This window comes from Mobula birostris, chromosome 3 (assembly GCF_030028105.1).
Source record: "Mobula birostris isolate sMobBir1 chromosome 3, sMobBir1.hap1, whole genome shotgun sequence".
NCBI lineage: Eukaryota > Metazoa > Chordata > Chondrichthyes > Myliobatiformes > Myliobatidae > Mobula > Mobula birostris.
Window position 1 is genome coordinate 36,517,754 of NC_092372.1, and position 12,775 is coordinate 36,530,528.

At 38.5% G+C, this 12,775-nt stretch overlaps 1 protein-coding gene across 1 annotated transcript in view; it reads left to right on the forward strand.

Moving 5' to 3' along the window:
* Window positions 1-205: 205 nt before the first annotated feature.
* Window positions 206-12,775, forward strand: part of tars1 (threonyl-tRNA synthetase 1) — a 37,097-nt gene continuing 24,527 nt past the window's right edge. The window contains exons 1-11 of the mRNA XM_072252487.1: window positions 206-312; window positions 984-1,061; window positions 1,687-1,877; window positions 4,198-4,321; window positions 7,063-7,184; window positions 7,286-7,403; window positions 8,644-8,708; window positions 9,700-9,778; window positions 9,967-10,113; window positions 10,412-10,510; window positions 11,418-11,584. Of these exons, the coding sequence (XP_072108588.1) occupies window positions 265-312; window positions 984-1,061; window positions 1,687-1,877; window positions 4,198-4,321; window positions 7,063-7,184; window positions 7,286-7,403; window positions 8,644-8,708; window positions 9,700-9,778; window positions 9,967-10,113; window positions 10,412-10,510; window positions 11,418-11,584 (1,238 nt within the window). The 5' untranslated portion in view covers window positions 206-264. The remainder of the gene's footprint in view (window positions 313-983; window positions 1,062-1,686; window positions 1,878-4,197; window positions 4,322-7,062; window positions 7,185-7,285; window positions 7,404-8,643; window positions 8,709-9,699; window positions 9,779-9,966; window positions 10,114-10,411; window positions 10,511-11,417; window positions 11,585-12,775) is intronic.

Here is a 12,775-nt window from a genome sequence, read left to right on the forward strand (position 1 = left end):
ATTTCCAGCACCGCGGACCACAGATGGAGTGCTTTCGCATCCCCCCCCGATCATGTGTCTTGTAGCCCCGCCCTTTCAAGTATCGTCAGTTCCGCTTGCTCTCAGCCAAACTTCCGAAAGCGCCTGTCTGTCAAAGTGAGGCGGGTCTTTCCGGGAGACCCGCGGGTCTCTATTGGGCGAACTCCCCGTCAGTTAAGTGGAAGGCGAGCAAACGGGTTGGTTGATCGCCGTCCTGGCGTGTTGCATCAGCTCGCCTGCAGTGTGATGGAGAAGGTGGTGGAACGGTTAGAGGCCATGGACGTCGCGGGTCAGGTAGGTGACAACAGCGGCGTGGCCAGGTCGGAACCGCTCCTCGTGGACGCGATTCCTGTGGCTGTCGTCCAGAAGCAAGCAGAGGTCCGGTGTGACAGTGGTGTGGGCTCATCTTGGGGAGGCCATCGTATCGTCTGGACTGCAGCATCGTTCCGATACCGCACAGCACATCGTCTTACCGTCATTGTTTAGTGCCAATTCATTATCTAACTCCAACGATGAGCATGGCATTACTATGAACAGTGGGGTGTCTTGTGTCGTTCCTCTTAGCTGATTTCTGATGTAGATTTGCTTCCTTCTCACCGCTACCGTGATTAAGATTGTCAAACCTGACTGGTCCCAGAACTCTGATCACTGAATGTCGGCTGTTACTGCATTTACTTAGCGCGGATTGGTACCTCGTAGCTGGTACCAGTGGTTACTGACCAAGAAATTCCGAAAATCAGGCTGTATCTCTGAAAAGAAACCTAGGGAGGGGAGGAATATACATCACGAAACCATTAAAATCCGCCACTGATGTAATAACTTAAAAATTTCCCACCATGATGTTTTATAATATTAATAAGCATAAAGCTCCAATATCTTGTAACCAGCAGTAACTCGTATATTGTTAAAGCTTCTGATAGTTATGGCAATTAACCATAAGATCTTCATTTTGCTTTTTCTTTCAGAGTGAAGTTACACCTGCAAAACAGAAAGGATCTAAGAAGGCATGTGTTAAAGAAAGTGGTGATGCAAAAACTGCAGAGGTGATCATTAATTCATTGCCTTTTTCTAAAAGATAAGCTATGGTACAATTAAGCTGTTGATAATAAGGAAAATTACTTTAAATGTAACCATTGATTTTAGTTGTGTGTGCAACTACTCTGAAATATTTCATCATTCATTATGGCATCAGGCTATTTTCCTGCTATTTGTAAGCAAAAACATATTCCAAAGAGTTGTATATCGGTAAAACAAATCATTTTTGTATTTATGTGTCCTGTCATTGGTTACTTAATGGTGAGAATGATGCTTTGGGAAATATTGAGAATAAATTTATACAGTAAACAGGTTCAACAACTTAAATGTAAATGTATGTAATTTCATAATTGATTACCACAGATAAGTTCGTCCCTAAGTGCAAATATTTGTGACTAATTGTGAAATGAATTTAGTTCGTTTTAGACTGATGTTTTCAACAAAGCTCTTAAGTTTGTAGTCTTGACCGAAAGCAAGTAACAATTCTTGTAATAATTCATCAAGTGAATTATGATAAAGAGGTGTGAATGTATTTGTTTCTGTTGGAGATAGTATTGAAGCTTCCTAATAAAGTTGATATTTCACATTTGTCATCGTGAAGAAAGTTAATTTTCAGTTTTGTCTCATGTGCAGTTGGATCGGTGGCCATGTTATATCAGTGAACGACTTGAACTGTACAACAAACTCAAAGCAGAAAGTGACTCAATTTTAGCAGAGCGAGCAAGCAAAGAGAGCAAACAAATAACAATCACTCTGCCAGATGGCAAACAAGTACAAGGAGAGTCCTGGAAAAGCACACCTTACCAGATTGCCTGTGGCATCAGGTGGAGTATTTGAGACTGTTCTGAATGCTTTATTATAGTGAAACCTATTACGATCTCCCTATGTAAGAGAAGATTAGAGTTATGGTGAGAAAACTTACAAGAAGATACAGAGAAAATTCGCAAGAACAAGAAGCAGAACTTGATAGCAAAAATAGTAGCTTTTTTTTGTTCAGTACTGTAATTGTGTGTTACTGAACATTTTCAGTAATGGACTAAGACAACTGTGCTGCTCCAAAGTGCGCTATATGAGGTCATTCTTGTCCTAAACCATTAGGCTCTATTATGAGTCAACCTATAGCTGGGGAAGTGATGACCCCCTCCTGTTAGGTTGTTAATAACCTCTGTTTAGAAGAACTCTGTTTATCATGCCTTGCTATTGTGGGCACCCTGTGCAATGCTACCATCACTTCTTGTCTGGATGGTGAGAATGTGCACCCATTACTGTAAAATATTGTAGTAATTCTTGTACTACCATCTTACCAGTGTGAACTTGTAAATCTTGTATGTTTTATTTTAAAGGTAACTTATTCTTGCTTTACTTCTAATATTTGCATATTTGGGCACTAGTAATGCTACTGTGACATTGTAATATCCTTTATGATCAATAAAGTATCTATAACTTTTTACACTGAAGTTGAGAACTAAGGTAGAATGGATAACATAGCTGGCTATTCAGAGAATGGAAAATTAGAGCACCCAGCTGGTCAGAGAGCATCATTAGAAATGGGAAGGAAAGTAGATGAGCTTGTATAGGCTGGGGGTTGTCGCAGGATGAGGCTAAGGTGGCCCTGGGAATAAGCAACAAATGTGATCATCTTCGGAACGTAGGGAAGCTAAGGGTAGAGAAAGTGATTCTTCGCTCATAAAGCTGTGAAGAGAGGCTGTTTAGTGAGCGAGAATTCAACACAGAATTGGAAAATGCACAGTTGTATGTCATGCCCATAGCTCAGAATGCTCTTATGGAGAGAGGGAAAACTGATTCAGTTGAACGACTGGGCCTGTTAACTCTTTCCGCAAATACTGACTATAAGCTGGTGAGAGTTGCCATTAAAAGGTCTTGGTATTCCTGTGTCAGGGTAGAAGGAAGAAACATTCTTACTCCCACAGCCGTCAGACTGAAGAAAGCTGTGTTCTGTCTGACTTCAGATAGAAGAGAGTATTCTCCTTGGTTTCTGCTGATTTCAACTCTTCACAGCTTTGGCCGAAGTAAAATAGTGCTTTGGTCTGATATGAGGTTTGAAGTCCAAGTGGTCTTGCTGAAACTCAGATGGAGGATTTGTCCCTAGGCTGTTGATGAGAGTGCTGGTTAATAGCATTGATGGTTATGCTTTCCTTCAGTTTGCTGTTAATTGAGATTAAAACAGAATAGTTTTCTCTTTTGCTTCAAAGTGCAGACTTGAGTAGTTTTCTGTTGTCATCATTTGATCTCTATGTAAACTCGTGATTTAACTTGATTCACATTTATTTCACTTGATTGTATTTATTGAGCCTATTGGCTTATTTGGTGATCATTGCTATTAAACATGCTGTTAATTTTTTCCATGACCGCAGAGGTGGGAGAGCGAGGAGGTGATAGAAAGGAGTTATAGGCAGGTGGTCACACCAGGGCCATGGGAGACAGACAAGTGGGTCACAGTCAGAAGGGGGAAGGGGAAGAGTCAGGTACTAGAGAGTACCCCTTTGGCTGTACCCCTTGACAGTAAATACTCCTGGAGCGACGGAGGATAAGAGGTGTACAAGATGATGAGAGGCATTGATCGTGTGGATAGTCAGAGGCTTTTTCCCAGGGCTGAAATGGTTGCCTCAAGAGGATACAGGTTTAAGGTGCTAGGGAGTAGGTACAGAGGAGATGTGAGGGGTAAGTATTTTTATGCAGAGAGTGGTGAGTGCGTGGAATGGGTTGCTGGCAACAGTGGTGGAGGCGGATGCGATAGGGTCTTTTAAGAGATTTTTGGATAGGTACATGGAGCTTAGAAAAATAGAGGGCTATGGGTAAGCCTCGAAGGTAATTTCTAAGATAAGGACATGTTCGGCACAACTTTGTGGGCCGAAGGGCCTGTATTGTGCTGTAGGTTTTCTATGTTTCTGTGTGTGTTAGGAACCTTGTTCCAGTTTACTCTTTAAGGTTATACTGATTTTTGCGTTCCACCATCTGACTTTTACCCATGTAGTCTCATCTATTTTTGGACTGTCGTTATATTGTTAGTTGCTTTATTTTTATTTGTTTGAATGTTGATGTAGGTAATCAGTATATCTTAAAACTTATTGATTGTGTGAAGACTTTACAGTGTAACCTGGTTAATTTACATATTTACCTCAGTCAGGGTTTGGCAGACAAAGTTGTCGTTGCTAAAGTAAATGAAGAGGTTTGGGACTTGGATCGACCTCTGGAAGGAGACTGCAGTCTAACACTACTCTCATTTGATGATGAAGAGGGTCAGGCTGTAAGTATTTCTTTACAGCTATAATGCAGCATCATTGATTAGCTTTACTGTCTATAACCCCCTTGTCAACTGATTACAGTGTAGTTTAATACCCAGATTCTTGTCCGGTCCTTAACACCATCAAAAGGCGCAGATCAGGGCCCATATGTCAAAAGATAAACTAGCCTGTTTTTATTCCCATATAAACCCTATTTGTGACAGATGCCACTCTGAGGTGGCTTCCTTAACTCATAGGTTTTTGTCCTGCCCCTTTTGGAAAAATTCTGGAAAGAAATTTTTGATAGTATTTCAACAGTTTTGCGTTTTGACTTACAACCCCATCATATTACGGCAATTTTTGGTTTGCCAGTGACGGAACATAGATTTTTATCCCCTTCAGCCTGTCGGATGATTGCATTTGTTACTTTAATGGCCAGAAGGTCCATTTTATTGAACTGGAAGGAGACCAACCCTCCTACCTCATTTCAATGGTTTTCCCAAACTATATCATGTTTAAATTTAGAAACTATCAGAATGACATTTTTGATCCTTCGGTTAAATTTGAAGAGACTTGGTAACTATTTATTCAACATTTTCATATGATGTCATTTGACCTTTTCTGAATCCTTCTTATTAACTTAAAATATATGAGTAGAGGAGTGGAGTTGATGATATTATTGAATGTATTCGATTTAAGATATTGGTCCAGCCTTGTTCCTTTTGCTTTTTTTTTGGGTTTAGTATTTAGGTTTTCTTTTGTTTTTTTGGGGGGTTTTTCTTTGCATTTTTTTTTCTTTTTATTTCTTTTTTCTGTATGATTAACTAAATTAAGAGTTTGTAAGTCTATTACACCTGTATTATTTGAAGTCTTTTTTGTACATGTTTATCAACAATAAGATTGTTCGAATTTCTCTGTATCAGTATTATTCTGTTTATAATTTTGGAAGATTAATAAAAAGATTTAAAAAGAAAAGGCACAGATCAAATGTACCCAATCCAAAGTCTCTCACACCCATGAAACTAACTTTTATAATCCTTCAATAGTTGTTACTTAAAGACTTGAGATTCTGCAGATGCAGGAAATGTTGAGCTGCATACGGAGAATGGTGGGGAAACTCAACAAGTCAGACAGCATCTATGGAGGGAAGTGAACAGTTGTGATTTTAAGATTTAAGTTCAAGTTTACTTGTGTATGTATATTGAAATGTATCGTGAAATGTGTTGTTTACTTAACAAGGAATGCACCCAAGAATGTGTTGGTTTTGGGCTGAGACTCAGCTTGTTGTGTGTGTTGTGGAAATTGCTACTTGATGTAATCTGATTTGGCCCTTGTTGGGAAGTGTGCATAAAATATTGCATTTAGTTGCAATTCAACAAGCTAAAGAACCGAAGGTTGCAGTCATCAGTGGGAGAGGAAAAGCTGTTCTAATTGTATTTCTGCTCGACCCCGTGCTTTAAATGTGATTTCTGTACAAGTACTTGCTATAAACAAGCAAATTTATGAAGTAGCCTCTGCAGCAGAGTAAGTGTTTATACTGGTACCTCACTTAGTGCTGGGGATGCATTACCAGAGATAAGTTTAGAAATAGAATCAGTGCTAAAAAGGGTTATTATGTGCCTTAATAAGTATGCAGCTAAGCCAGGGACCATGAATCGCTAATTTATTCAGTGGGAAGAGGTGCCCTTGTGAGGACTGGGTTTGGGCTAGTCAGGCGGTTGGTAAGACGGCCCCATGCTAAGGTGGGGGGGGGGGGCTCGGGTTGCATTGTGGCTGGCATAGTGCGTTTGGATTATTGAGCACCTGCTGTATTTATTGATCGACTGCTTGGATTCTTGTGTCTCTCAAATTATCACCTATTGAATGTGATAGAAACTGTTGTCCTCTTGATTGGCTGCACATTGGTCCCTGGACAAGAGACTTCTCTATTATACTATGAATGGGAGGACATTATGGAGCAGCATTTCTCAAGCTTTTTGCCCTGGAGGAACCCTTGAAATAATTCTCAGGTCTCAGGGAACCTACAGCTCATGATACGTTAGTAAGTTGTAGACATAATAATCCAAAAATAATTGTCAATCCTCTTTTGAGTAGAGAATGAACTTTTAGCCAACCTTACTTGAAAAACAGGTAGTTAAGTGTAGCTTACCTTTCTTTTACACTCATAAATTTTAAAAACTGCTTGTAAGGAGACAAATCTCAAGTTTGTATAAAGTATACATACTTGGACGATAAATGTACTTTGAACTTTGAGAACCAAAAGCCCGGGATGACCATTAAAAGTTACCATTGAGAAATATGCAGACAGGAGGTGATGTCTGTTAATTATATACATAGAGTGCTTGCTGCCAATCCCCAACAATGGCTTGTTCTAACCATCTTTCGGCCTCTTCACGCCAAGCTGTAGGGCGATTCATTGCTGGGCAACACCAGCACCAGGCAGGGATTCATACCAGATACCCAGTACTGCAATGTACAGCAGTAGGAAGGGTGGAATATTCAGAGCACAAGTAGATGCTTTTTTAGTGGTACAGGCAGGTACACTTCCAGACTGAAAGACCAAGAGCATATTGACAAATTGGAATTTTGCAGGCAATACTAAGTAAGGTACCAGTGTAAATATCTGCTTTTTTTTTTGGTGAAATTGAGGAACATCTGAAGAAACAATGTGCTTCTAATTCAAGAATTATCCATGAGTAGGTATCTCTTATCATGACATTGCTTTTTCTTTGCTTTTATTAAGAACTTTGTTTTTCTGCTCCAGGTATATTGGCATTCCAGTGCCCATATATTAGGAGAGGCCATGGAAAGAATCTTTGGAGGGTGTCTGTGCTATGGGCCACCTATTGAAAATGGATTTTATTATGACATGTTCTTGGAAGAAGGGTATGGTTCTATTAATATTAATAATTCTTTTAGTTCTAATTTTGTGTTTAGTGATAAATTATATATTTTTTAGAATTTTATAACAATCTTTCTTTTATTAGAGGTGTTTCCAGCAATGATTTTCCAGCTTTAGAAAACCTGTGTAAACGTATAATGAAGGACAAACAGCCATTTGAGAGACTTGAAGTGAAGAAAGAGACTCTTCTGGAGATGTTCAAGGTATAATAATTTTCAGATGTTTCCCAGTTTTTAATGTTAGTACATTGAGTACACTGGGCCTTAATTGCCATTGGTGGCATCTATTCTCCCCATTCGCAGTGAACAATTGGTAAGCTTGCTCTTGGTGTTGCCCTTCTATATGTATGGTTTGTATTTAGTTTCTGTAGCCTTCTTTCTCTGCCTTGTGCTGGCTTTGCACAATTGCTTATTAATTTGTCAACTTCTGGAACTCTGTTCCTTCTGATCGCTGAATTATCTGTAGAAAATGTGCACTTTTTGCTGCCAAGGAATATTTGTCTCAATCTCTCATACACTGCTCCTGTTTCTTATGTTCTAATGTAAGATTCAAATTTGATGTGAAACTGTCAGGTGTTCACAATTCAAGCTGTTAACTTTGTTCCTCACTTCATTTCTCAAAGTTGGAGATTTGAGCAAATGGTGGAATTTAGTTTGAGTTGCACAGTGTAATAGATAGTAAATTGTCTTTTACAAAGCTCAAACTGTGTGTGCCGTGGCACTGCAGTTGAAATGAAAATGACTAGGTAACTTGGAAAATATCTTTATCAAAAATAAACTGCTAACTTACTGCACTTTTGAATTGGTTTGATTCCTTTTGGTGCAGATCCACTCAATGTGCCCTTTCACTGAATTGATTCTTTTTTACACTGACCTTCATTAACAATCCTGTTGCCTTACAACAGGGATGGAGCAGCAGATGTTTTAGTGTCATGTTTATCTGGCTTGTGGGGAAATGTTGACAGACCCTATGTTCTGATCTTTTCACTTAATTACTAAGTTGAATTAAGAAACAAAAGGGAATTGGCCTCACAAAAGTTGATGATATAGAGGTTCCGTTTCATAGATTCTTCACCACAGTATTAAGCAAAATTAAATTAATAGCGATATACTGATGCACAATCCAACTGCTGGAGGAAATCAGTGGAACAGGCAACATTTGTAGAGTTAAAGGGATGGTCACTCTTTTGGGTTGAGACCATGCATCAAGTCCTGAAATGGCAACCCTTTCTCTGTCTTCACAGATACTTTGTGATCTGCAGAGTTCTGCCAGCAGTTTGGTTTTAGTTTCAGGTTGCAGTATCTGCACTCCACTTTGTTTCCAGGGATGTATTAATATTTCACATTGTAAAACTGATCCCAGTTTTCATTAAGTTGTAAGGGTGTTGTGTTTATGTTGGGTCATTCTGATTTGCATTCACATTTTCAACTTATTTCCTTTTAGTATAACAAATTTAAGGTTAGGATTCTGAATGAGAAGGTGAATACGCCAACTACAACAGTATATAGGTAAGAGCACTGGTGTTGTGGTGATTTTGCAGCTTCCTTTGAGAACTATCAAGTGGTTTTGAATTTGCCCATTACTATTTAATTTGTATATATGGAATACAATTTTTTTTAGTAAAAGGCATACAATGAAACGATTTAGCACAGGTATTAAGAGGAAACTGGAACCTTATTATTGACCACTTGTGCTAACTGTAAAATCATAGCTGAACTTTTACCTTGGTTCCAATTTTATATTCTAACTCCAGATCCCCTGATCCCCTTATTAGCTATAGATTGTCTCAAAAATACCCCATGATTAAGATGTTATTGTCCTTCAGTTGGTGAATTCCAAAGATTTGCTGTCACTGGGTTAAGTTTTTTTTTCATTTCATCCTAAATGGTTGCTCATTTGTTGTGAGTCTCTGAACCCAGGTTTTAGACACCACCTGGAAGAGACATGTCCTTCATCTGTCCTGTCATTACCCACATTTTAAAAACAGAACTACATCTTTTGATAAGATTATCTCCCATTCTCAACTCTGCATATCATCCTAGTTGGCTAATCTCATTGATACCAATCTGATGGATTGTCACATAATTGCCTTTTTCATTTTGTTATGATCTTTGGTGTTTGTAAGGGAGGGCTGGAGTCATGGTTTGAAATTAGTCTTTGTCGATCAATCGAATATTTGGGATGATAACAAAAAATGTTACCTAGCAATAAAATGGCCAGTGATTGGCATTAGTGCTTTTAAATTTGAAACTAAGCAAAATGTTGTGGCAGAGAATGAATATTCTTTTTGATAGTTAAGTGCCTGAATTGTGGGTGCTTGATACTGACTAAATTTTTGCAAAAGTAGATTGACCCAAATTCCAGTTTAAAGAAATGGTGATCCATTGCATGTTGGATAGATATTAATTGTAGATCTTGAGCTGCATATTTTGGTGTGTTTCTTAATGCAGGCGTATGTATTTTAATATTGCCAATGCTATTTTCATTCTGTGGTTTCAGATGTGGACCGTTAATTGACTTGTGTAGAGGACCTCATGTCAGACACACTGGAAAAATAAAGGCCATGAAGGTTCACAAAGTAAGTATTTCTACAGTAAATAATTAACAAAGATCATGTTGTTTCAGTGTGGAAAATCTGCAGTAACATAACCAAAAGATATGCTTTGAAGTTGCCAGTTTTTGTTATGCTGAGCAGACATGATATTAATCTGCAGTCATTTTACTTCATGATTTTAAGATTTGTATAATTTTTTCCTCTTTTCATAGAATTCTTCCACTTACTGGGAAGGAAAAGCTGACATGGAGACATTGCAGAGAATTTATGGGATTTCTTTTCCAGATTCCAAAATGTTGAAAGAATGGGAAAAATTCCAGGAAGAAGCAAAAAACAGAGACCATAGAAAACTGGGAAGGGTTAGTTTTGTAATACAATAAAAATATTAGCTTCTGCTAGCTCTTATATATGTTCTTATTTTGTTTAGCCTCTGAAATTAATAATACTCTCTGGTATTGAAAGTTCCCTGTGATTCTCATAAGTTAAGCAGCTACTATTCCCTGTTAAATGTGGCTAAAACAGGAGTAGGAAATCCTTAACAGTGCAAGCTAAAATGTTTCACTTAGAGTCTTTATAACCACCATCACGTGTGTCCATTTAATATTACTTTTAGCTGGTCTCTGGGACAAAATAAATGGTGAATTTTTACTTTTACAGGAGCAGGAGTTATTTTTCTTCCATGAACTGAGCCCAGGATGCTGTTTCTTCCTTCCAAAAGGAGCTTACATTTACAACGCATTGATTAATTTCATTAGGGTAGGTGGTCTTCAAGTTTTTGTTATAGGTACAAATACATCTGGAAGGTTTACACATTGAATTTAAGGGAAATATTAGGTTGAGTGAATCATAAGCATTTTTATCATGTACCAGCAGAAAGAAACGCTGTAGGAAGGGAAACAAAAACAAAAATGGGGCAACAGTTCTTATTAGTAATGTGCTAGCGGTGGATGAATGATGCTGGTAGGCATCAGTGTCACTCATGTTGCAATACTGATAGAAGGCTGTCTTCAACAACTTTGCAATATATTGTATATTCTCTTGCTTTACTATTGACTGGTAGTGCATTTGCTAATGCTATTTTACATTATGGGTTAATCAGCATCTATGGGAAGTTTCTCAATGCACAGATTCTGGCTGACCTGCTGTTTCTAGGAATATTTTTTTTTTACAGATTTTCCATATCTGCAGTTTTTGATATTAAACTCAAATAAACCAAAGTGGTTGCATTTACTGTGAAAGTCACCAAATTCCCAAGTTTCATACTCTTGATTGAAGGAATCTTAAATGGAAATGAATTATGCTACTTCCTACTATCAAGCAGAAAATACTGAAAGTAACCATTGGAAAGAGTTAAATTTGGGTTGATAACATTTTATGAACATATCTGACTGATGTGCTGTGTTCCCAGCGTTTTTCTGTTTTTTTTTAAAGATTTTCAGCTATAGTAGTTGGCTGTTTTGCTCTTGGTTACCTTGACATTTAACTACTAAGGGCAAGTAAAATTAGTTTTGGATAATGTCATCCTCTTTATTTGAGCAGCGATGTAGGCCTTCTGCAAGATCTATGCAACACTTAAAGGGTAGGGTATGCAAATGCATATTGTAAATGGTTGTACATTCTTAAGATCTGTGATACTTCATTAATTTCCCTCTCTTGTATTTAGAGTGAATACAAGAAAAGGGGCTTTACAGAGGTAGTGACTCCCAACATTTATAATAGTAAACTGTGGCAAACTTCAGGACACTGGCAGCACTACAGTGAGAATATGTTCAGCTTCGAAGTGGAAAAGGAGCTCTTTGCCTTAAAGCCTATGAATTGTCCAGGCCATTGGTATGTGATTGAATTTCTTAAACATTAAAACTTCCTGCTTTCCTTTATTTTATTTTGCACAAAGGCTTGCTAGTGCTGCACGGGATGGGGGTTTTAATCTAGAGTTGTGGGGGAATGGGAACCAGAGCACCAGAACAGAGTGGAGTGGTTGTGGAAAGATGTTCTTAAGCTTGCGTACTGTCAGGAATCAAAAAGTCAAGCATGGTAGGACTAATGTTCTTAGCTACATCCATTTCAATTCAAAGAGTATTGTAGGAAAGGCGGATAAGCTGAGGGCATGGATCAGCATGTGGAATTATGACATTGCAGCCATTAGTGAGACTTGGTTGCAGGAGGGACAGGACTGGCAGCTTAATATTCTGGGGTTCCATTGTTTTAGATATGATCAAGCAGGAGGGATCAAAGAGGGAGGGGTGGCATTACCAGTAAGGGAAAATGTCACAGCGTGCTTAGTCAGGGCAGAGGAGGGTTCGTCTAGTAAGGTTTTGCAGAAGAACTGAGGAGTAAGAAAGGTATGCAACACACATCAAAGTTGCTGGTGAACGCAGCAGGCCAGGCAGCATCTGTAGGAAGAGGTGCAGTCGACGTTTCAGGCCGAGACCCTTCGTCAGGACTTCGTAAGAAAGGTATGACGCCTTTAATGGGATTATATTATAGAGACAGTCCACTGGATTTAAAAACAGGAATCCCAACTAGAGATTGCAATACTAGATCTCTTTTATTAGGGAATGAGACAGGGCAAGTGAAAAGTTTGTGTAGGGGAACATTTTGCATCTAGTGATCATAATGCCATTAGTTTCAAGGTAATTATAAAAAAGGGTAAGTCTGGTCCTTTTGTTGAGATTCTAAATTGGAGAATGGCCAATTTTGCTGGTACCAGAAAAAAATCAAGTAAGTGTAGATTAGGACAGGTTGTTTCTGGCAAAGATGTACTTGGTAAATGGGAGGCTTTCAAAAACGAAATTTTGAGAATATAGAGTTTGTATGTTCTTGTCAGAATAGAAGGCAAAGGTAGCGTATTTAGAGAACCTTAGTTTTTGAGAGATATTGAGGCCCTGGTTAAGAAAAAGGTGCTTAGCAGCTATAGGCAGGAACAAATTTAGGTTCTGGAGAAGGATAAGAAATGCAAGATAACACTTAAGAGGAAATTAGGAGGGCTAAAGGAAGACGAGATTGCTCTAGCAGACAAGG